Here is a 24,705-nt window from a genome sequence, read left to right on the forward strand (position 1 = left end):
GTGGTCAATGAGCAAAGGGCCAGACACAGCATTGGGCAGACAGGTTGGACCTGCCGGACCTGCCGGGCCAGGGCCGGAAGGACATGCTGATGGACAGGCTACAGGGTGCAGGAAAGAAGCAGCCTCTTGGCTTTTAGCTGAGCACTGGGGAGATGGTGCCCTGTTCATTGCAGAGGGGAGGCAGGGTGGGGGGCGTTTTGAGGAGGAGGCGCCCAGCAATTCCCCTGGACGCTCTGGGTTTGGAATGTCAGTCAGACACCCCGCAGAGACACGGCAGACGTGAGTGAGTGAGGCTGGGCCGCGGGGTGATACTCGGAGTCATCTGTGCGCTGACGTCACTTGCAGTCATCAGGTAGACCAGGGTGCCTGGGGACTGTAGCTAGAAAGGAAGACGACCCGAGGATCATCCCAGTTGGGAGGAGCCAGTGGAATCGACTGGAAGAGATGGCCAGTGAGCGGGAAGGGCCGACAGGAAAGGAAGCCATTTCAGAACCCAAAGGCAGAGCGCTCCCAGCTCTTGGCATGTGGGAGGTCGGCTGGGCCCGTGGGTGGAGGCTGATAAAGGGGGACGGAGGGGAGCACCCGTGTGTGGATCTGCAGAAGTGGGGGCCTTGGTGGGCTCGGCGGGAGCAGGCCACGGGGAGAGGGGAGGGACACAGCCTCATCCTGGGGAACTCGGGCCAGAGAACAGAAGTGGAAAGCAAACCCCGGGTGGCGTCGGTTTTGAAGATGTTTTGAACGAAGACACGGTAGATCTGAGACAGCAAGGTATTTATTTAAGTTTCAGAAGGGAGACATTAGAAGACGTCTGCACGCAGATGAAAATCATCCAGGAGAGAGAGGAAACTAAACAAACCAGGTGACACAGAAAAAGGGAAAACAAAGCATTCACAGAAGAGCTGCTGAGAGACAGAGGCGAACACAGGAGCCCTGGCAGGAAAGGGGCCTCCACTGGCCTCGGCACAGGGTCGCAGGCCACAGGACGGGCCCAGGCTCGGGGTTCAGGGGCTGAGCTTAGCGCTTGGGGTTAGGGGCCAGCGGGCAGGGCGGGTGCTGAGCTTCGGGAGGGAGGAGGTTGAAGTGGCCGCGTCCATGGAGCGTGGATCCATGAGGAGGCATGCTCAGCGCGCTGGGCTTCCACGGTGGCGGGGATGCATGGCGGCGGCCCCAGGTTCTGGGGACCCCCCACGGCAGCCTCGACCCCAAGCGCATTCTTCCTTGCTTCTCACATGTCCCTGGTCGGGCAGCTAGATTTACAGATGCAAGCGGGATCCCTGTAGGTCCGAAATCTTGCTGAGAGTCCCGAAGACATTCGGTCCCACCAGCCTCACGGGGTCCTGTGGACGACGGGCGTGAAGAGCAGAAACTGAGGGTCACTGTCTCCTCAGTCCCTCCACCAGCCCCTACCCCCGTCACAGTCTCCTCAGTCCCTCCACCGGCCCCCACCCCCACCGACGACTCACTGGATACGCGCACACAGAGCCCGGTGGCACCCCAGGAGTTCAGGAACAAGAGGCTTGCCTGGTGGGCTCTGTGACAACCTCAGACACAGGGTCCGGTCTGGGCCAGCCTGGACCAACCTGTCCTTGGGCTTGCTCGTCAACACTCCAGACGTCAGGAGGGCACCTCCATTTTCCTTGCAGGGTGACGTCCCAGGCGTGTGGTCCCTGGGAATTCTGAGGCTTTCTGTGACCCTGGGGGGATGCGTCCTCTGTATCCACCCACCCAGGAGGCAGAGCAGGCAGGTGGAGGGCCCCGGGTGGAGGGCCCCGGGTGGAGGGCCCCGGGTCTCGGGCAGCACCAGGCCCAGACACCCTGCCCGAGAGCACGATTCCAGGGAGAGGAAAAGCCCCCAGCATCTCAGCTCATCTTCTGCTTGAACGTCTTCCTGTGGTAGAAAAAACACGCCCACTGGAGTGATTGCTGAGGCTCCTGTTCTAGCCTCGTCTTACCTGTTGGGAGGCAAGGTCATTGCTGTTTGCCGGGATACAGATCATGGCTCAGACTGAGCTGGTGGAAGTCAGCATCTAAGATAGAAGAGGATGGAAAACAGTGTGCTGCCCAGGCGACGGTAAGTGTATTTTCGTAAAATCTTTTGAGTCATAAACGTTTGTGTGAGCGTATGTGTGTGTGTGTGCACTTCACGCATTTGAATTTTGTGCCACGGGGTTAGTCCGTGCTTTGTACTTGTAAGAAAGAAAAGTGCAAGCGCACGGTTCTCAGTGAAGTCCGTCGTCTTGTCCTAATCTAGGACATCACGGAGGCGGTGAGCAGGCAAGAGTCACAGCCCAACCTGGGCTCCGAAACCCACGGCAACGCACTTTCCATCTCTCAACTCACGTTTTGTTGTGACTGTCGAGCGAACAATAACCACAAGTGCCAATGATGAGAAAAATCACACAGAGAAGGACTTTCAGAACCAATGTAGTGAGGCAGAGAAGTGGAAAAGACACATTTTAAAGGAAATTATGATTGACTTGGCATCAAACATGACGTCCTAAAGCAGTCAGCCCTGTGGGTTCACTGCCCGGCCCGGGACCATCGGCCACCTCTCTGCACCCACCCTGATGGCCGCATTGGTCCTAGTGGGCGCCTGGTGCTTGTCCTGAAGGGAGCGGGGCCCCATCATACAAATAAGGGGCAGGAAGACGTTCTCCAAGCTGCCCAGTGACCCCGTGCCGCTTAATCTTTTGCAAAAGCTCTCTTTTAAAAAATTCATTTTAGAGCCAAAACGTTAACTTGTATCACTTCAATTTAGACACTGAGGGATGCCACTGGGGGCTTTTACCTGAGACGTGAGCCTGCTGACACATTTCAGGTTTGGGGACAGAGGGGGCCTGGCCACACTCACTGGGAGAATCCCACTACAGGTGGACAGAGACCCCCTCAGGACACGCCTCCAGTGGGGTCCGGGTATGGAGGCCCCCGAGGAAGCACACCCTCAGGTCTAAGTGTGTTCCCCAGAGGTCACTTTTCACCTCCAAGGAGCACATGGAGTGGGAAGCCCTTTACTTCTCCTTTCCCAAAATCTCACCAGAGGTGCTGCCCATCCTGCCCCACCCCCGCGTGATGTGCAGGTGATTTCCATGTGTCCTTCCCGCTGGTCCACGCTCCTGTCCATGGTGGGCTGTGGTGGACACGTGACGACATGTTTTGCACCTTCCTGGGACTGCAGGGTGACCGTCTGCCTTCTGCAAAGCCGGGCAGCTCCCTGACTCCCCGCCCAGCTGGGGGACTGGCGTGTCTCCCTGTCCGAGGCGGGGACAGAGGGTCCCTTTACTGCCTTGCTGGGGAGGTGCAGGCATCTATATGCTTCTCCCTGTTAGGACCGTAGGTGGTTCTGTGCAAGTGTCTGGCCTCGGTGGTAACAGACAAGGCTCCCGGCAGGGGCCGGGCCCAGCAGCACTCGGCGTAGCAGCCGCCCCAACTCCGGGCGTTGCGATGCCTCCTAGTGCACGGGCCCCTCTGACCTGAGAAAGGCCGGGCCTCTGCCCCTCAGACTTCCATTTCTGCTCCCCAACCCATCCTAGGCATGCACCCCACTCCCACGCTGGCTGTCTTCTTCCCACATTTGTTCTCAAGAGAATAAAAACCCACTTCAGTCTTCAGCCATCTCAGAGCTAACTCTGACTCACGCTAAAATGAAGGAGGCTACCGACACCTTCGAGGGCGGTTGGTTGGCTCGAGGGCTTTGCTCCCCCCAGCAGGAGGGGACCCCTGAGCTGTGCACAGGTCCGTCATGGAGGGGAAGCCCCTGAGCATAAGACTCAGGGTTGTTGGATTCGATGGGAAGGTCTGTGCTCCTCTCTCAGCTCTAACACCTGGGCGTCACTGAATACTCAGCCATCACGCCCATTTGGTGACAGTCAGCATCTTTCTCTCTCAAACGATGATACAGCAGTGGACCCCGCTCCACACCTCAGCACCTTTCACAGAACCGCAGACTCCCTCGTCACCCTGTGGTCCTCAGAGCCAAAAGGACAGCAGCCTGGGAGATGTTGAGTTTGGTTTGAGGTGGAGAGTTCATCCTCTACTAAGGACGTTTGGAAATTTGGCAGTGAACTGCCATCTGGAATACAGCGACAAACCATCTAACCTGGATTCCCCCGTGGAGCCCCTGGGGATGCTTATCTGCATGCATTCGAGGACCGGTGTGGGCCAGGCTCAGAGTGAGGAGCGGCAGGTAAACCAGATCCCAGGCACAGACGAGCCCACAGGAAAAGTTCATTGGCAGGACCCGCCGAGCTTTGGAGGAAAAACTACATTCTCCCTTATGGGTGAAAGCTGTTTGCCACTGACAAGAGCCGAAGCTGGAGTCAGGGCGCACTGGTCACCCCCAAACTTGGGTCCTTGGGGATCCTCCTATGACAGGAAGCTGGTCACCGACATCCCCTTCACTGTAAGGTCACAGGATTATACACTCTCTGATGATGCCCTTGGGGCCCCATGCTGGCTCAGACAGTAAAGACTCTGCCTGCAATGTGTGAGACTTGGATTCTATCCCATGGGTCAGGAAGACCCCCTGGAGAAGGAGATGGTAGCCCACTCCAGTGTTCTTACCTGGGAAATCCCATGGTCAGAGGAGCCTGGCTGGCTGCAGTTCACGGGGTCGCAAAGAATGAGACACAGCTTAGCAACTGAACACACACAGATGCTACCCTTGGGGCCAAAGACACATTGTCACGATAGTACCATCGGCCTGCTCCAAATAAGATTACCTAAACCTCACTACTTGATTGACAGAGAATGTTCATTGATAGGAAGGACCAATTAATCTCTCTGAATTGAGGAATGGCTCATCTTTCATTTGCTATGGTGTATTATTAAAAAAAAATTTGTAAAGCTTCAATATTCAGTTCCTATTCTGTTTTGAGGACAGCCATGTTGGACACATCCCCAGATGAGAAAGAAAGAAATAGCTGTTCCTTATTCTGTAAGGACCTGAGTTTAGCATCAGATGTGAAAATCATGACGCGCAGTCTCTGCAGGAGAGATAAAAGCTGGACCACATGCCGAATGGTATTTACGGCAGATGTGATCTTCAGAGGGGCTGTGGCATTTCCTGTGAACTTGGGGATGTGCTTCTCTGACGTGGAAGTCAGTGTGATGAGGAGCAGAACCATGCTTTGCTCCCCTGCCTTCACGTGGTCCCAACGTTGGTGGTTATCAGCCTCTTGGATTCTTCAAACCAAGCGTTACCCTGCTCCACGTACAGACGCTGCCCCAACGCCCGGAGAGTCCGCCCATACAGGCGGCCATTCACAAGTCCCCAGACCCCGTGCTAAAAATAAGTGCATGGGGCATATGCCTTTCCTCTGGACTTCGCCCAACTGTGTACACACACTTCCCTACATTCCTCCGTGTGCACAAATAACTGATGTTCTCTGCTGGCTCCTCTGGTTTTCAGCCCTGGGACAACTTTTCTTCCCGCCAACGCCCCCCTGCACATAGCTGTCTGCCCCCAGACACCCGTTAATTGACTGCAAACACAACTTTATTGCAAAATGACTGCAGCTTTATTAAGCAACTGGATTTACAGGCAATAACATAATCAATATAACATTAATATAGCACATAATTAAATAAGATTTCCACAAGGTCCTGCCTGTATCCTGAAATATACAAAAGTTAATTGTTTTCACCGAAGGCATGAACCAGAAGGGCTGGAAACCGCACTTGGAGGAACAGAGTCCCCAGCTGTTCTTGTTCTTAGAGCATCTCATCTGATACCGAGAGGGAGCAACGTGAAAGCCACAGGAATGCTCTATCTCCGAGAATTCCCCGAAGACCCCCCTCCCAGGCACTGGGGGCGGGGAACAGCCCTCATGCCATCAATTAAGGCTCTCTTGGTGGACTAAGACACTAAAGGCAAGAAGCAAATCGCATTTAATGTGTTCTCGCCACTGGCAGAAAGAGGGCCTACCACCGCGGGCTCTTGGAAAGCTGCCGTAGAATTGCCGCATCTGCTGAAAGCAGTGGGGACTGGGTCCTCCAGGAAGGAATGTGTCCCCAGGGTCCGGTGATGGTATTTAAAACACAGGGACACCCCTGCATGCTCCTGCCCCCCAACCCCCGACCCAGAAAGCCAAGTGCTAGGGTGGGAGACGCGATGGGGGCGCCCTGGGCGGCTGCAGCCGTGGACCTTCGGAAGAGAAACCCTGCGGATGAGGAAATGTCCCCGGGAAGGAGCTCGCTAACTGGCTGGCTGGGCACACCCCTCCCCGAGCTCAGCCTCCCCAGGGAGCCCTGCCTCCTGCTTTCCCTCCAGTACCTTGGAACTGGCTGCTGGAACATTCCGATCCCTGCGTGACCCCGAACCCCTTCACCAGAACGGAGTGTCTGATTTCAAGCGAAGTGGCCGAAGTCATGGGTAGCTCCGGGACGTCCTTAAGCCACTGGGCACTAGGAGCTACTCCACGGCCTCACAGTCAGGATGCCCCTCTTACAGGGATGGCTGGCCCCATGGGCAGGGCCCTCCACGGAGATGGTCTCGGTCCAGATGGAACATGAGCCCCCTGGGGCTGGCACGGGCTGTCTCGCAGAGAACGGGGCACTCGGGACACGCTTAGATCAGAAGCCAAGATCCAGCTGGAAACAGAGTCAAACAGAGTCATCGCTCCTAGGGGCGAATTTCAGCAGGTCCTGGTAAATTCTCCCTAAGAGTCTCCCTGTTTCAGGGCAGAGGATGAGGCCGTCCCTTTGGGGGAGACCTGGAAGCTGGGGTGAGTGGGCCGGGCCCTGCGGTGGGGAGGCGCCCACACCCCGGTCAGCGTGGGGCCCCCTCCTCTCTGTCCCTGCAGGACCCCCGCTTCTTGTCCCGTAACACCCGCTGGCCGCCTTGGCCCTCTTGCTGGGAATGTCCCCCTTTTCTCCATCCACAGGACTTGGGGGTCCTTAGAAAGCTCACTGCAACCTGGTGGGCTCACGTGTTTCTACCTGCAGATGAAGGATCTTTGTGCCCGAGGGAGTGTACGAGTCTCACGGATGCGAGACAGACCCAGCTGGGGCTGTGAGGCAGGAGGAAGAGGGAGGAGGGAGGAGGGGGAGGGAGGAGGGAGAGAGGAAGGAGAAGAGAGGAGGGGGAAGGGGGAGGGAGGAGGGGAGAGGGAGGAGGGGGAGGGAGGAGGGGGATAGGAGGAGGGAGGAGGAAGACGGGAGGAGGGGGAGGGAGGACGGAGAAGGGAGACGAGAGGAGGGAGACAGGAGGAGGGGGAAGGAGGGGGAGGGAGGAGGGAGAGAGAGGAAGGAGAAGGGAGGAGGGGGAAAGGGGAGGGAGGAGGGAAGAGGGAGGAGGGGGAGGGAGGAGGAGAAGGGAGGAGGTAAGAGGGAGGAGGGGGAAGGGAGGAGAGGGAGGGAGGAGGGGGCAGGTGGGAGAGAAGGGGGAAGGGATGAGGTGGGGGAGGAGCTGGAAGGGATGAGGCGGGGGAAGGTGGGGGAGGAGGAGGAGGAGCACAGGATCTTCGTGCGCGGGGCCGGCAGCCGGGATACCTGGGATGATGAACTGCACCCCAAGTCCTCAGAGCCGCAGGCGCCCTGGCTGACACGGGACACGAATGTCTGCATCCATGGGAAGCCAGGTCCTCTTCCCACAGACAGAGTGTGGGAAATGACATGCCAGCTTGTCGTATTTGGGCATAAAAAGACACTAAGAAAAATAGCCTTGCCTCCCGATGACAGAAAAATGACAACCAGATTCTGAAATGCCTCAGCTCCGGGACGGAGGGGCTCCATCCCCAGGGGTGAGCGAAGGATCTGGGGGTGACAGAGGTCTCTGATGGAACGGGGAAGTTCTACCACGTGGCAGCACACGTCACGCGACCATCTCCACACGTGGGGCTCTGACGACCGGGGGCGCAGGGGGCTCGGAAGGAGCCTGGAAACCTCTCCGTCCTGTTCTGGCAACCAGCGTCATGGGAACCCTGGGCTACTGGGGTGATTCCTGACCCCAGGCCCCCACCCCTAAAATTAAGAAAATAATAACTGCCCCCTTCCCTATTATCACAGGTAAGTTACAAACACCATCCGCACCCAGCAGTCGTTCCCTAAATGTCAGGAATCGTTTAGTCCCTCAGTCGTGTCTGACTCTTGAGACCCCGTTGACCGTAGCCCACCAGGCTCCTCTGTCCACGGGATTCCCCAGGCAAGAATACTGGAGTGGGTTGCCATGTCCTTTTCCAGGGGATCTTCCCAACCCAGAGAACAAACCCGCGTCTCCTGCATTACAGGCACATTCTTAACCACCGAGCCAGGGAACTCCAAGCGTCAGGAATGAACACATCCTAATTTAGGCCAAGACGACAATGTCTGTGGCCATGAGCTTTCATCTGAAATCTGCCACATCGCACAATCTGCGCACCCGTGTGCGTGTGGCTCACATGCCCAGACCGGAGGGCAGCCTGGAGTCGCCCCTTGAGGCTGCGTGGTGGGCAGGTGGGTGTTAACTGCCTGAGACATGAATCGTGTTTACTATCACACGGGGCCGCAGCTCACTGGCTTCTGGCTCACCAAAATGAAGGTGACATCAACAAGATTCCTTCCGTCAGTGGACGTCCAGAGAGCATCTTCCATAGCTCAGCCGCGGGGGACCGTCACCCCTAACAGGTCGGCAGAGACAGCGACCTGCCCTGAGATCTCCTCACCCCTCCTTCTGAGACCACACGTTCCTAACCCAGGAAAGGCATCGTCACGGGTCAGATCCTCCCCGAGATGCGGAAGTAGAAGATGAGCGGCAATACCTGTGATGTGCGGAGCAGGAGTGCGGCAACTCTGGGGAGACGGAGTTGCTGTCAGAGGGAAGAGACGCTGCAGGAGGGTTTTTAAAGCCCAGAGGGATGCCTGCACATCAAAAGCGCTCCAAAATGAGCAGTTGACTCTGATCATTGCGAATAGATCAGAAACATGTGTATCGAGTCCATTCCCTTAAAATGATGGCTGGGTGTTCCCAAACACAGAGCATTTGGACACCTCAAACTTTCTAAAAATATTTGGGGTTCAAAGTAAGCCTTTTAGGGAAAACCAAAGCCACATGTTTCTGATCCATTTATACTTAGCTTATCAAAATGTTGTTTGTTTTTTAACAGCTATTTGATGTCTGGGAAGGTCTTGAGGGTCTTCCTTATAGCTTAATTTGTTTTTCTTTCTTAGAAATGGGAAGAAGTATTTCCCAGGAGGAAAACAACTTCAGCCCTTAAAGATGAGGCTGCTTTCAAACTTGGCTGAGAAATTCCTTCCTGTCTTTATATTTAGGTGTGGGTAAGAAGGGAGAGAAAACAACACCGGAGACACGAGAGATGCAGGTCCGCGCCCTGGGTGGGGAAGATTTCCCGGAGAAGGAAAGGGCAACCCACTCCAGTGTTCTTGCCTGGGAAATCCCACGGACAGAGGAGCCTGGTGGGCTCCATCCCATGGGGTCGCAAAGAACTGGACACAACTGAAGCAACATGGCCCATGGCAAGAAGGGAGGGAAACGAGCAGGCAAGCGGGTGCTCGGATTCAAGACTCCTGCCCTGAAGCAGGTGCTGTGGTTGGCTCCCGCGCTGAGGGTGGAAGCCAGCCGTGGGCCGCACCCAGCTTTCCTCGGATGACGCTGCCCACAGTAGTTCGTCCCTCCTGGAGCCAGAGGAATGGGGACAACAGTTTCCCATCAGGCGCCCGCATCATGGCTATTCACTGGAGGAGGCGGCCTCACTCCTTATCCGTCCAGCTACGACTGGAGCACAACTGCCGTCTACTTTTTGATTTTCGACCCTATGAAGAGTGAAAGAGAAGATGCCGTCCACACATACAGGTCGACGTTGGGCACAGAGAACCCGCGACCCTCGGAATTGGGGGAGATCCTGGAAGGAAGCATCTGGAGAGACTGCTGGCGTGATGGATGTGGGACCCGCCGGGGACAGGCAACATTTCACCACTTCCTTTTTTACTTCCGAGAGTTGATGTATGGCCCCTCCGGCATGGGCTCAGCAGGATGTCAGGGAAGGTCCACTTTCCCCAGGAAGCTCAGCACAGACGTCAGCAAGGCCTGTGGGACCCCGGGGCTGGCCTAGAGGCAGAGCTCACACTGCGGGATGCCCGCCTGGAAAACGCAGACGAGACTGCCCACCGAAAATGGGTCTGTGTGCTCCTGCAGAGCTTAGATCCTTCCAGCTCAGGGTCAGTGAGGCAGGAGGGGTGACCCTCCAGCTGATTCTTTACTGGGAAAGGATTGAGTGCAGCTTGGGATCCAGGCTATGGTCCTCCAGGTGTGGGCTCCACCTGGCTTTCAGAATGACCGTAACTTAATATGCAAAAGACCAGCCCCGCCCCCCATCACGGGCTGAAACAGGAACTGGGGCGGGAGCTGCTGGGAAACAGGCGTCTGAACACTTTTCCCTGAGGGGAGGGTGTGGGAGGTATCACGGAAGGAGGATGGGGGAGGAACCCGGAGGAGACATGTGGGTCTGGGTTTTCATCTGAGTTTACCTCTCGCAGCCTCTGCCTCTAACTGTCTCTCTCACACACACACCCCACCCTGGGCACTCAGGGGTCCCACTCACCGCCTCTGCTCGCCGAGTTCACCCACTGGCTTCATCTGGACGCTGGGAGGTGGCGCCCCCCAGGCCCTGCCCCCCACCGGTGTCCTCATGCACAATCAGCAAGGGGTCCCCAGCGCGCTGCTGTTAGGGAGCCCCCACCCACCTGTCGCCTGTACGCGTTTGCCGTCAGTGAGACCTGAGTACTCAGAGCGATGTGGAACCCCAAGAGGGACTGCTAGGATGCTCCCAGGGACAGGACCCTGCTAACCCAGCCGGGGACGTTCTAGAGATGACGTCTCTGCAGAAGCGCCTGTGGCATCCACAGGAGCCCAGAGTCATAGCAATCTGTTCTTCCGTGGAGGAAACCTATTTATCTTCCCTCCCAATCCTCAGCATTTTATGCCCTTTATCATGACATCATGCGATCCGCCTTCACCTCTGCTCTTGTTTTTTTTTTCCATAAATCAGTTGAGTCGGCTGTGGTCAATTTGACAAACTCCATCCAGACACAGAGCTAAGCATGAAAACCAGACATCACACAGACTCAAAAAGGACGAAGAGGAGGATGAAGCTCATCAAACTCTTCTAGAAAAGTCAAAGGACCTGGGGACTACACGGGCTTCCCAGGCGGTGCTTGTGCTAAAGAACGCGCCTGCCAATGCAGGAGACGTCAGAGATGCAGGTTTAACCTGGGTCGGGAAGGTCCCCTGGAGGAGGACACAGCACCCCACTCCAGCATTCTTGCCTGGAGAATCCCACAGACAGAGGAGCCTGGCGGACTACAGTCCACGGGGTCACAAAGAGTCGGACATGACTGAGCGACTAAGCATGGGGACCACACACCCACCCTCATGTGGAGATTCATGTAGAATCGCCGGCAACAATGTCCGGTGCCAAGGACAGAGCATACCAGGGCCAAGTCCTAACTGGGCATGAAGTAGTCTTAAAATATCCTTGAATGTTCTAAGTGAGGGGAGGCATTTGCAACCTCATCAGAATGTAGGGATTAATCCATGTGATGAAAGAGTATTCATTTATATCTGGGCCCGGGGAGGAGCGCCGAAGACATACGAGAAAGATCTGTGCACATGGCTTGTTCACACGTGACATGCACACACATGCAAGGTGGAGCACACACAAGGCCCATCCACCCAGAGCTGCTGGAGGCCCCTTTGGGCTGGAGCCTGGACACGCAGCCCAGACTGGGCTGGGAGAGCGTCAGACCGTGGGCCTCAACCAGGGCCCCGCTTTCAGGCTCAGAGCAGGGAGCCAGCCACTCCATCAGAGCTTATTATTATAAGACATCCCAGCCACGTGTCTGCCCAGGGGTGGGTCTGTTTAGAAGGCGTACATATATCCATTTATAAACAAACAAATAAATCAATAAAATTGTGAAAGAAAACAGGAAGGAAAAAAAAGAAAATCTTTCCAGACACTTGCCCTCTCCCTGCACATCCTCCCCTGAAACCCCATGTTTTCAATTATGCCACACCGAATCTACAGTGATGCCAATATGTTTGCATTGCTGGTTCTCTTTTTTTTTTTTTTCACTACTCACCCCGGGATAGCAAAGTCAAAAATATACCATCCTGAGCAACAGGACACATCTGCGGTGGATCCACACAGAAGCAATTAATTTCCTGGTGGTATTTTTACACTGGGGGCCTGGTGCAGGCCCCCATTATACAAACAAAAACTCCAGACAGCCCTGCTGCCTGATAAAAAATAAATCAGATTGCAGAAGGGCTGTTTGGCCCAGGACTGCTACAGGCGATGACTTGTAATGAGACGTCCCGACACTAATTATGAAGCTTATTAAAGACAATTGTCCAACTTGTTCTAAGTGTAACCTATAATCACTCGGAAAAAGCAGACACCCGGAAGCCACCGCCAGTGGCCCCTTGCTCTGCAGAGTGGACGATGAGGCATGGCCGGGGTGTGGCCCGCATCTCGGAACGGTAGGATTGTCTCCGGCAGATTGTTCAGGATAAATGTGTCAGACCAGGCAGGTGAAAACCACCATGGCTGGGCCAGCCACCAGGACCTCCCTCCCCTCAGACACCTGCCAGGGGAGGGTCTGGAGACCCGCCCAGCTAAACACATTGCCCACACCGTCTTTTCCCCGTTACTTAGTCTGAACCTTTCTCCAAGGTTGCAAAAGCAATATTTCAACGTAATCTTTCAGGAGGGGGAAGGGGAAAATGAAAAAGATTAATAAAGATGTTAGGAGGATGGAGTGCGGCGAGGCTTGTTTAATTATTCCCGCAGGACAGCCCCAGCGATCTGCTGACACTTAGCCCCGACCTGGCAAATCCTCAGTAAATATTAATATATCAACTCAAACAGGGGCCGTTGTTTCATTGGTTCATGGAGCTGGGAGAGATTCGCCACAGTGGTGAAAGAGGACGGCGCAGAGGGGAGGAGACGCGCGGCTTTGATTCCACCTTCTGCTCCACACATGAGCTGGGAGCTCCAACAAACTGGCAAGGCCGCTGGGTCGCCAGGGCTGCAGAGCGACACTGCAGATGCCTTTGCTTCCCTTTGTACAGCCTGCTGGAATAATCCCAAAACCACAGCGGCAAGAGATCAGAATGGAGGAGCAGGCAGGCAGGCACACGAGAAGTCGCGCTTGATTATCTGCGAAGCTGGAAATTTTAATAACGCGGAGGTCCGCCCTGGGCTCCATCCGTGTCCCCAGGCACCTTGACCCCCTGGACAAGGGCTCTCGGGAAGGGGACCCATCACTGCCGGGGTCTCAGCACTTGCGTCCACCTTCCCCCATCACCGCCTGCTGCACTCGGGCCCAGGTCCACACAACCCCACAGGAATAGCCAAGCACAGAAAAGGCCAGTTTTGACCAAGCGTTTGCTAAAGGAGAGAAAAAAAAAAAAAAATTGCCGGCTGCTTTTTTTAATCTGGCCGTTATATGGTTGGCGGTGGTGGTATTTTTGGAGTTTCTCTTTCCCTTGCCTCAAATTCAGATAGCTGCTATTGACACATCCTCTCATAAATATTCCGAGATTCCTAATGGCTGGATGTTTGCCCTGGGCCCAGGAGGCCTCAGAAGTTCTCCGGTGTAGGAAAGGGGGCTGGAGGGGCCACATTTGGCTTTCAGATGTACTGTGCCTGCAGAGTTAATGCGTGATTAATTTTATTCATAAAAATGTTAATCACTTCATTGTGAGATCTTCTTAGCATTCAGCACAGCCCGCACCTTTTTTAATTTCTGGTGCCCACCGTCTCGCAGATGTATTTAATATTTTCAGACACTGCCACAGCCATCGGAGGACCCAGCAATTAAGCATACGTTTAAAATTCAGTAACAAGCCTGGGCACAGCAGCGACAAACAAGCAAACAGGAAGAGGCAGGGAGGACAGGCTGCAAGTGACCAGCTCGCCTGGCTCCCACCCTTCGCGGCCACCCCTGCCCCACCCCCCCAAGCCCTGGCCGGCCTGAGCCCCTCCCCGAGCAGAGGAACCCCGGCAGCATCATCCCATCAGAAAGGGCAGCTTCAAGTAGAAGGAATTAAGAATAAAAGCCCTTCAGTTTAGAAGGCATGAACCCTCTCAGCATCATTCCCACCACCGCAGGGGACCCTGGGGACGGTGGGGACCGTGGGGTGGGGAGGAGGGGTGCCTGGGTGCACCTCCCTCCACCCCAGCCCCCTGGTGCAGCCGCGCCATTGTGTCCCTGCATTGAGCCAGTGCTCAGGACGCTGGATAAATGGATTAGGGGATCAGAGACACCCGCGGCGTCTGCAGAAACAAGGGCTGCCCTTGCGCCCCGCCCGAGGAGGTGGGCAGGGGGTGCTGGGGGAGGGCAGGGAGCAGCAGCCCTGAGGCCCAGCAAGCCCAGGGACCTCCCTCCCCAGGCTGCCAGCCGCCGCTCCCCTGCCACTGGCTCAGGCCCCCCTCCTCCTCTGACCTCCCTCTTAAGGCAGTTCCAGAATATTCGGCCACTCCTGGGGCCCTCCGGGACCTCTGCCCCAGGGTGACTTGCAGGGGCCCTGGGCCTGCTCCTCTATGGAACATAAGCGATAAATAAAGTGGCGTGAAGGCTGCTGGATTTTAAAGATGAATGTATGGATCATATCTGTTGACACGTTTTCCTCCACCGAAAAAAGAAACACTTTTTATTTGAAAAGGAAGTAAAATACTTCTAGGGTCTCTAAAAGCACTGTGCAGCCAGGTTGGCCAGGCCCTCTGACCCCCCGCACTACCCTCAAGGGGGCCCGCGTTCAGACATCCATCCTGGGAGGGAGAGGGGCCACATCCAGCTTCAGGAGCTGGGCCAGCTGTCCCCAGGGGGAGGACCTTCTGAGGTCTGGCACCTGGGAGCTCAGACTAGGGCGTGGCCCTGGACGGACCTGCAGTCTCCTGTCCCCAGCAGAGCCTCGAGCAGGTGGCTTTTCACATGGAAAGACCAGTCACCACCCAGCCCTGGGTGGACGGCCCTGCCCAGGAGACCCTTCTCGGGGCCCCGGTTCCTTCCACATACACTCAGGGGACCCCTTGAGGTGGCGGGGTACAGTCACCACCCCAGGTTTCACCCGCTCTACTTCCTAGCTGTGCCCCCTGGCCACCCAATCCGGACACACCAACCGCCCGCCCCCCCCAAACCTGGAGCCGCATCCTGGTGAGGGGTGGGGGGTGGAGAGGTGAGGCAGGAGGCTCCCCGGGGCCTGGTGCCTCACAGGCCCACAAGGCGCAGGCCTCGTGCTCAGTGGTGGGTACCAGAGCCTCCTCTGTCTGGCTCTCAGTGGTCCCGGGAGGCCTGAGCGCCTGGCCGACTTGCATCCCCGCACTGGGGCCCCAGCGGTCCAGGCCCTGAGCAGAGCGTGCCAGAGGCTGGTCAGGCCTTCCAAGCCCCTGCCGTCTGTATACCCCAAACCTGTGCCAAACTGCCCCCACTAGCAACCCCTCCCTGGACGTGGCTTCCTTCCCCCCTTTCCCCACCTCCAGCTGGGATGCCCCAGAGGCAAAACCCTGCTCCTACTGGCACACGGATAGCCCCATCACTTTCGCCAGCGCATTCAGCAGCCCCAGCCTGACCCTGCCTCGGCCACCTGGCAACCTTGGGCCCGCTGGCATGGGGAAGGGAAGGGAACCCCAGGGCCAGGACCAGAAAGAGGGCTCAGCTCAGGAGGGGGTCTCAGGCCCCCAAGGCCCCGGCATCTGGGGAGAGGACCAGGGCCCACCCTGACCTCAACGTCTCCCTCTCCTCCCTCCTCCTCTGGCTTCTGAGCATCCTGGCCGAGTCCCATCGACAAGGACAACTGAAACTTTATAGGGCATGATTCATCGGGTGGCGGCCCTTGGAGTCACAGCGAGTATTACATTAATCAGTGTCAGGCCTCTAAAACCAAGATATGAATATGAATTCTCCTATCGCAGGCGAGATAAATGTGCTGGTGGTGAATATAATTGATCGAGGGAGGGAGGGAAGGAAGGGTGGTGGGAACGGTCTCAGAGACCAGCAGGTCATCAGTTCAGACACGGCTCGCAACCCGCTCCCCAAACCCTCCAACCAGGAACGGGGAGAGGGGGCTGGCCTAGAAAATCGCACGTGGGACCATCTCCCAGCACCGCCGCCGGTCTGGAGCAGAGAGAGGAGGCCTGGGAACCAGATTTGTTCTTTCTTCTCTTCCCTCAAATAAGACCCAAGAAAGACAGAAGTGCGCTGTTCGGACTTGTGGGGGTGGGGGGGGTCCTTTCTGTGGGAACCCCGGTGCCTGTGGAGGAGGGAGGCCACGTCGCCAGCCTTCATCCAGCGGACGTCCATCACCCTTACATGTTCAGGTTTGGTCTCCTGATAAGACAACTGTCAGCCTACGAAACTGTCCTGGGCAGGGGTGGGAGGAAGGCAGGAGAGAGCGCCTCTGAACACACAGGAAGTTCCAGAAACACTTCCACTTTGGCTTTAAAGGCAAGGGGGTGTCTAGGTCCACTCCCAGGTATTTCAGGACCTCCCTGTGGGAACCGCACACCCTCGGCGTGCGCGTCCTTAGGTGGCTGCAGGCGCTGGAGAGGTGTAAACAAATAGCCCACAAAGGACAAAAATGCCTTTCAACGCTCGATTAAAAATTCATGTCTAGCTCTTCACTGGAGGAAAAATATAACTGAGGCTGGCGACCTGATTTCTTTGGTGGGAGCTTCAGTCCCCAGGAGGGGAGCACAGACCCTTCACAACTTCTGGGCCACGGGGTTCTGATGCCTCAGAACCCCCTGGTGAGCAGTGTGGCCCAGGGATCCCAAGTGTATTGGAGAGAAATAAAGAATGGAAATACGGGTTGAAAGCACAGACGCAGGCATGGACCAGCCTCTTTGATTTGGGGGCGGGGGGGGGGGGGGGGGGGGGGGGTAGGGGTGAAAAGGGTGGAGCTGGGCCAGAAGCAGAGGATTCCAGGGCCCACCCGAATCCCACCTGCAGCCTCCCAGAGGCGTCAGGAGTCTCCCCAAACGCCTTGCCCACCTGGAGAGCAACCTGTCTGTGGGCTGGGAGCTCCAATCCTCATCAGAGGGGCAGAGCACCCCTCCTCCGATGTCGGTAGGTGTGCCCTCTCCCCAGACACAGGACTGGATACCCTGCTTCCCAGAGGTCAAGGCGTGGGCCCAAGGCTCTACCCAAGGACTCTGGACTAAGAGCCGAGGGCCCGGCTGACCCTTCAAGTCCTAACAAGGAGGACAGGTCAGAGCTCCTCTGCTGATTCACAAAGCCCAGTGGGGATTCCTGGCAAAGGCCGGAGGGGATTCCTGGCTCACCAACCCACCGTCCACCCCCCACCAACCCCATGCCAGCAGCCTACCCAGCAAGCCCAGCACCCGCACGCCCCTCTCAATTTCAAACAACCAGGCGGCGCTCTAGAACAGAGAAAGCCCTGCGCCATCATTCGAGCCTGGCGCCCATAGCAGAGCCCCAAAGCCAAGGACCCCCAGGACGGACACCTCCATCAGCCCCCCTTCCCGCTCGCAACCCATAGAGGGCGCCTCGAGCACGTCGGTAGGGACGGGACGCGGCTCGACCGCGGAGGCCCCTCGGCTCCGAGGCCCAGCCCCCGGCCGCCCCCTGCTCCCCACCCAGGCGCTCCCCCACGCCCCCCCACACGTGTGTTCGCCCCTTCGCGCTCCTTTCAGCCCGGGGGACCCGGCGGGAGCCTCTTCCTTTAGACCGATGGGGGCTGGGGGCGGGGACGCGCTGGACAAGGACGCGGCGCCGGGGCCGGCCGGGGGGCGGCCAGGGGTTTGCGCCTCCCGTCCCTTCGCTGCTCCAGCGCCCCTTCCGCCGCCGCAGAGGAACGGCACCCCGCCTGTTTCATCCCCTCAGCCGCGATCCTAGCTGTGGAAAGCAGCCCCGGGGACAACGGGTTCCAGAGGTCTCCAGGGCGAATACGGGGGCCCGGCTGGGGGTCGGGAATGTCCAGCCTGGCACCAGGGACTCGGCCTTGGCCCCAGGGGGCCGACTAACCCCGCGGCCTCCCTCCATCCTCGAGGGCGGTTTTATAAACGTTTGCTTTCTCGGTGCTAACGAATTCAATGCCGAGTGTCCGGCACCCTCTGGAAGCGCAGGTTGTGCCCCCTGCTCCGGGCGCCCAGCCCTGACCGCTGCGGCCCCCCAGGCGCCCGGCCGGCTCTCACCCGCGTGTCCAAGCTCCACCCGCTTTGTTTCCTACCATCGCTCCGGCTGCCTCCCGAGCGCGGCGGCCATCCGGGCGATACCGGCTCCTCGGCGCCCTGGGTGTGCCCAGGGCAGGGCGCCTGCGTTTAAAGGGGCGTCCCTGGAAGACCAAAGCCCGCTCCCCTCTTTGCCACTGTCCCACCCCCACCCCCGCCGCCATCATAGCAGCCCCGTCGCTCAAGCCCAGAGAACTACCTAGCTGCCTCCCTGGCCTGCCAGCAGGAGTGTTTAAAAAAAGAAAAAAAAAAAAAGAAACTTCCAATTTATCCAAGTGTGATTTAGCCAAATAACTAAAAAATAAACTGAAAGCAAAATTTCATACTCCATTATGTCCTCATTCTACCCACGAAATGCCCTGACGCCACAGTGCACCGCTCAGACAACTGGTAATAAATTGATTTCAAATAGGAAGTTCTCCTTTGGGGACAGAATTGAAAATTCTTTTCATTCCCCCGCCCCATCGTTTCCCACTTAAAAAAAAATCGTTTTATAAACTGCCTAAAATCGAACTCATTTATGTCCTGAGAAAGGCATGCCCAGATAACTCTGAACTGAACTGCCAAACAGAAACTGCCCTGGTAACATTAACAAATTCAACAACCGCAGAAAGGCTGAGAAGCACCGGCCTCGGGGGGCGGAAACTCCCCAGGAGCCCCTTTCCCCAGCCAGGGGGAGTAGAAGCCCCCAGTTAGGGGGAGTAGAAGCCCCCCGCCAGGATTTCGGATTCCAGGGTTGAGGACGCCCGCGGCGACGCCCAGCCACACACAGCAGCAGCAGCAGGGGCCACCATTTCGTTTAGTTTATTAGACAAAAATATATGATTTAGACAAGTTCGCTGACGCGCTATTTACAATCTGAAATCACTCTATATACAGGAAGGGGGTGGGGCGGAAGACACAAGCACGTGGTGGGGGCATTTACCGAACCGATAGTAACCCGGAGCACGGTGACAGCCACCGAGCCGCGGGCACAGGCCGGCCGGGCTGCCTGGATGCGGAGCTCCGGTCGGACGAGCCCCTTGCTGCAGAAAGCGATGGATGGGAGAGTCCTCGACTTCGTGGCCAAATCTGTCCTTTGCAACGGTCTGAAATATTTGTCTTAATTCCTCCCTCATCCCTTCCCTCCCAAAGATCTCCCCCCTCCCCCCGGGGAAAGTCAGAGACGACCCTGGATCAGGCCGACGGGAGCGCTGCTAGAATCCGCGGCGTCCCTTCCGGCGTGGCCAGCGAGCTGCGGGGGGCGGGAAACAGCGAGACAAGAACAGCGCTGTCAGTGGACGGAAGCTGGAACCCGGCCGGGGGACTCCGCCAGCCGAGAGCCCAGAGAGGGGGCGCGGGGTCGCCGGCCGGCGCGGCTCCCGGCTCGGGAGAAACCCGGGTGGACTCCGCCAGCCAGCCGGGGCGCCGCGGGGCTGGAGGACCAGCGCGCGCGCGCGCTCCACATGGGCTGCGCGACCCCGACCCGCGACCCCCGCCCCTCGCCCACCGCCCGGCTGTGAAGGCCCACGGGCACTCACTTGTCGCGCGCCGGCTGGAAGGGCGACTTCAACTGCTGCGCCGGCGAGTCCGGTCTGGGGAGGAGGTCTCTCTCTGGGAGGGAGGGGGAGATACCGAGCTTAGGACCCAGACCGGGGAGGGCTGCCGCGGAGGGGCGCTGGGCCTCGCCCCTCCCCGCCCCTGGAAAGTGCCTCCAGAAACACCCCCGACCCCCCAGGGCAGGCCAGCGACTGAGCACGGCTCTCTCGGGGAGCCGAGGGCCTTGGTCCCCCTCCTCTACTTCAGACAGGAATCGTGGCTCAACCCCAGCCCAGTGGCCACCGGATCCCACCCTCCCGGGCAGTCAGTGCCCCCAGCCAACGCCCCTCCTGGCCGGTGATCCCCTCCACGCCATCCTCCCCGGGCCGGTGCTCCTCTGTACATCCCCCAGCCCCGCCAGTGCTCCCCTCTGCCCCGCCACCACCGGGCCACTGATCCCCTCCACCCCCACCCCTTAGTCAAGGCTCCCCCGGCCCCAGCCCCCTCCCCGGCTAGTGCACCCCTCTGCCCCCTGGCTCGCCCTGGTTCCCAGATTCCTGGCCTGGGGCAGGGCGGACGCCCCTGGGTGCCATACCTGGGAGCGAGGGGCTGCTACGGGCCGAGGCCTTGTCGCCATGGAGCACCCCCGCGGCCACAGGGACGGGTGGCTGCGGCGGGGGGCGGCGCCGACAGGTGCGGGCCGTGCGGCGCGCCCACGCCCAGGAAGGAGCGCACGTTGAGCAGCGAGCCCTGTGCGAGGAACGCACCGTTGGTCCAGTTGGAGAACTTGCCGATGTGGCAGGTGTACAGTCCGTGGCTGGGCAGGAAGGCGGGGTGCTGCAGCGGCGCGCCCGCGGGGGGCCCGTGCGCGCCGCCAGGGTGGCCGGAAGGCGGCGGCGGCGAGGCCTTGGGCGCACCGTCGGGGCTGGTGGCCGTCTCGGCCAGCGACCAGATCTTGGGCTTGCTGTTCGGCGCGCCCTGCAGGCCGCCCGCCGCCGCAGCGCCGGGGCTCAGCAGGAGCGTGCTGCCGGGCTCCGGGAGCTCCTTGGCCAGGCCCAGGGGCGAGTCTGGGGGCTTGAGTGCGTCGGCGGCCGCCAGCGGCGAGCCCTGGTCCCGCGCGAGGGCCGCGGGCGCGTCGGGTGCGCGCGGCGCCTCGGCTTTGTCCTCCTCGTCCTCGTTGCTCTGGTCGCCGTCGTGCTCGTCGATGTCGATGCTCTCCAGGTCGATCTCTTCGTCGTCCTCGGCCTTCTCCGGGTCCCCCTCGGTGTCGCTTCCGAAGAGAGCGCCGTCCTCCTGGTCCTTGCTGCGCGCGCCCCACGTCACCTTGTTCTCCTTCTTGAGGCGCCGGCGCGCGTTGGCGAACCAGGTGGAGACCTGCGTGAGGGTCATCTTGGTGATGATGGCCAGCATGATCTTCTCGCCCTTGGTGGGGTAGGGGTTCTTGCGGTGCTCGTTGAGCCAGGCCTTGAGCGTGCTGGTACTCTCCCGCGTGGCGTTCTTCGGCCGCCCGGGGTCCCCGTACTGGAACTGCCCGTAGGGGTAGTAGGCGGGCGCCGTGTGGGCCGCGAAGGTGGCGGGGTGCACCCCGGGGTTGTCCTTGAGCTCATACTGTGAACCCTGCAGCCACAAGGCCCAGCCAGGGAGGAGGGGGAAAGCGGCAGAGAGAGAGACAGAGAGAGGTGAGTCCCGAAACTGCGCGAGCTGGGGGCAGACAGTCCAGCCTGCTCCGGAGCAGGAAGCCGACCCTAATGCACCACCCGGGTTGGAAGAGGGGGTCGGGTCACAAACCGCCCCCAGAAGCCGCGCTTCCGCCAATCACCGAGACATTTTTTTTTTTTTTTTTGTCACTCAAGAAAAGTTCCAGAATCCTCGTAATGTGCTCCGAAGACCACAGCGGGAGCCGGGGCCCCCCAGAATTTCCCTAGGCCGCCCTCACTGCCCCCACCCCCAGCCCCACCTCCACCTCCCACAACCACTCCAGAAGCCCGGATTTCCAAGTTTATCGCACACACTCTCGAGGGGAAAACCTTTTAACTGGGCTGATAAAACAAGTTTCTCCAAACTCGGAAGACCGAGAGCCCAGGGCCCCCCTCTCTTCGACCCTGAGGGGGTCAAACAAAATAAACCGTCCCGGGTTTTCCGAGAATCCAAATCCGCCAGCAATTTAAAATGAAAGCACACTCCCTTTAGCCCCCAAGTTAAATCTGCATAGAATGCCTCACCCGCACTTAAAGGTCTATAGAGGGTGACAGGCAATTTAAAATTTTAATCCCCGCCGTGATCGACAACAATAACAAAAACACCGTTTGTTTTTTTTAAATACAAAAAGAGGGCTTATCCAGTAAAACATTAACGCGAGGCCCCGAGCGCCGGCTGCGCGAAGCAGAACCGCTTCCGCGGCCCCTTCTCAAGTTTGACTTTGATCAGGAGCTAGCAAGCACAAACTGTTTGCAGGCATTTAGAGGCGGTGATTTATTTGCAATCAATATTCTTTTTATCATCGGTAGTAAAACACAGCAAGTCAAATTATCCCATCAGGTTTTTTGGTAAATAACATTTTATCTTTCTAACAACCTCATTAGGCCTCATTATTACCATAAATTGCCCAGACAGACATTCACTCACAATTTTATCTTTTGACTTCCAAATCCCCAACAGTAAGGGCTTGGAAAACCTAGGCCTAGAATTTCAGTTTGGATTTAGGCTTTCTTTCCAAGAAGGGACAGGAGTCCGGGAGGAAACACACGCACATACTCACACATACATTTTCGGGGTTGGGGGGGGGGCGGATTTCTATATAATTTGCCATTAAAAAAAAAAATAAGCATCTCTGTTTCCAACCACAATACACAATACAATGGGAGCGGGTCCTCACCGCAGGGCCCCCACCCTCCTGCACAAACACAGGCAGGTTTCCCAAATGGCACATAACTGTATTCAAATTTTCTGTTAAAAAAAAAATATATATATATATATATATTCCCCATGTAAAAACTGTCGAGTTGTGTTAGCAGAGGGGGACCTCCGACTCTGAGAAAGTTGCCAAAAGCAGAAGATTTCTTGGACTATTTAGTTCGGTGGTCGAAGCCACACAGACAACGTTTCTCTGGCCAGATTTCGTTTTCTGCCTAATCTTTGCAAAACGTCCTTTGCACGTTTCTAATTATTTTGGTTGTAACTGTAAGGAAGACATTTCGGCCGCCTCTCTGCTGGGAATTCTCTTTGAAAGGATACCTTGTAAATCTCTCATCGCTTCGCCGGCATCCCCGCCGCCAGAACAAAATGGGAGCTGATCTTTTTCCAGAGCAACCGAGCTAAACGGCAGCTGGGGTCACTTTCAGAGAAATAGGCTTTCTTTTTAAAACTACAAGAAAAGTTCCAGCAGAACACGCCGGCCGTCTTGCTCCTGTACAGTTGCTGGGTGTTTATTTTCTGTCTCTTCTTCGTGGAGTGGGGAGACCTGCGCGGGGGGAGGGGTTGCCTGCAAATGGCATGACCCCGCGGGCAGCAGAGCAGGAGGGGGCTGCCTCCTCGTCCCCTGCGCCCGGCGTGCAGTCCCCAGCAGTCCGAAGTTTTAAACTAGACTTCGCAGGCAGACCTTAGAGAAACGAATCCCTTAGACCAACGGCCCTGCGGAGCGTTCACTCTGCGGTACACTCCCCACCCCACCCCCGTGTCTGACACCCACTGGGACAGGAGGCTGAGAGGACAGCATTTACTTTAAGCCCAGGGACACGGTTCTTTTTAATCCTCCATTACGTAACGCAAGGGGAAAAGTGCTTTTCTTTTCGGTGCAAATGAAACGAGAACTTTGACAACTTACGAGAGTCAAAGCAAACACCGTTTCAGACGCCAACAATTATTTCGCCTTTTTTGTTTTTAAATTTCGAATTTGCACTCAGGCCTTGGAGACCCCCTCGGCCCGTCCGATCTCCATTGTCAGCCTTATCCTGACCGCCTCTATTTCTTTAAAAGGTTCCCTCGGGTGCACGGGGTACAACCGCACGAGTTCTGCCCGAGAGGGAGAAAATCGAGTCTCCGGGCCCGGCCCCAAAGCTGAAAGGGTCGCTCAGCGGGGCCTGCGGCCCGGGAAGGGGCGGCCGGGTAAACGGGGCCCGCCTGCCCCGCCGCCGCCACCGAATCGGGGGCGTCGGGCACGAGTTTGTCCCGACCTTCAGCGCGGTCTGCTGGCCCCGGGCCTGCTCCGTGGGCCTCCCGACTCCCACCGGGACCCCCCGCGCGGCCCAGGCCTCCCATCTCCCCGCTTCCCCAGGCCCACCGGCCGGGCCGTTACCGGGCCGGCCTCTCTGAGCTCCCCGCCGCCGCCGCCCAGCCGGACTGGGCCGCTCGCTCTCCCCGCCCGGGCCCCCGCCCCCTCGGCCCGGGCGCCCGGATCGCGCCGCCGGAGGGCAGCGCGTGAGAGTGGACCGGGAGCACTCACCATCTGCGAGAAGAGGCTGAGGTCGGCGGCGTAGGGCAGGAAGGCGCTGTAGTTGGGCGCGCCCGCGTAGGGGCCGGCCGCCGCGTACATGCCCAGCACCGAGGTGACCGCGGCCGCCCCCGCTCCCGCGCCCAACTCCGCCGCCCCCGGCCGGCCCGACGAGGCGGCGGCCGCGGCGGCGGCGGCCGCAGCCAGCACCCCCGGGCGCTCGCCGCCGTAGGCGCCGGGCCCCGCGGCGCTCAGGTACTGCGGGTAGCCCAGCTGCGGAAAGGACATGTCCGCGGAGTCGGCGGCGGCAGCGGCGGGCAAGTATCAGAGGCGGGGGAGGGCAGGCGCAGGCTGCGGAAGGCCGGGGTCGGGGTTGGGGCAGCGGCCCGCCGGCCGGGCGCGCTCGGGCCGGCCCGGAGGCGGGGGCCGGTGGCCGCTCCTCGGCCCGATGCTCGCTGGGGCCCGGCTCCCGGCTGCGCCCGGCTCCGCGATCGCGCGCCGACTGCGGCGGCCGCCCTCCGCTCGGCGGCGCGGCTTTCAGACACAATTTGAAGTTGATGCTTTGATTGGCAT

General features: G+C 58.3%; 1 protein-coding gene across 1 annotated transcript; it reads right to left on the reverse strand.

Moving 5' to 3' along the window:
• Nucleotides 1-19,361: 19,361 nt before the first annotated feature.
• On the reverse strand, nucleotides 19,362-24,420 carry IRX1 (iroquois homeobox 1). Its single transcript, XM_052659297.1, is given in 5 exon segments — nucleotides 19,362-19,419; nucleotides 19,706-19,778; nucleotides 20,299-20,383; nucleotides 20,385-21,320; nucleotides 24,145-24,420. Coding segments are annotated over 5 exon segments (1,428 nt in total).
• Nucleotides 24,421-24,705: the final 285 nt, after the last annotated feature.

Source organism: Budorcas taxicolor, chromosome 20 (assembly GCF_023091745.1).
Source record: "Budorcas taxicolor isolate Tak-1 chromosome 20, Takin1.1, whole genome shotgun sequence".
Taxonomy (NCBI): Eukaryota; Metazoa; Chordata; class Mammalia; order Artiodactyla; family Bovidae; genus Budorcas; species Budorcas taxicolor.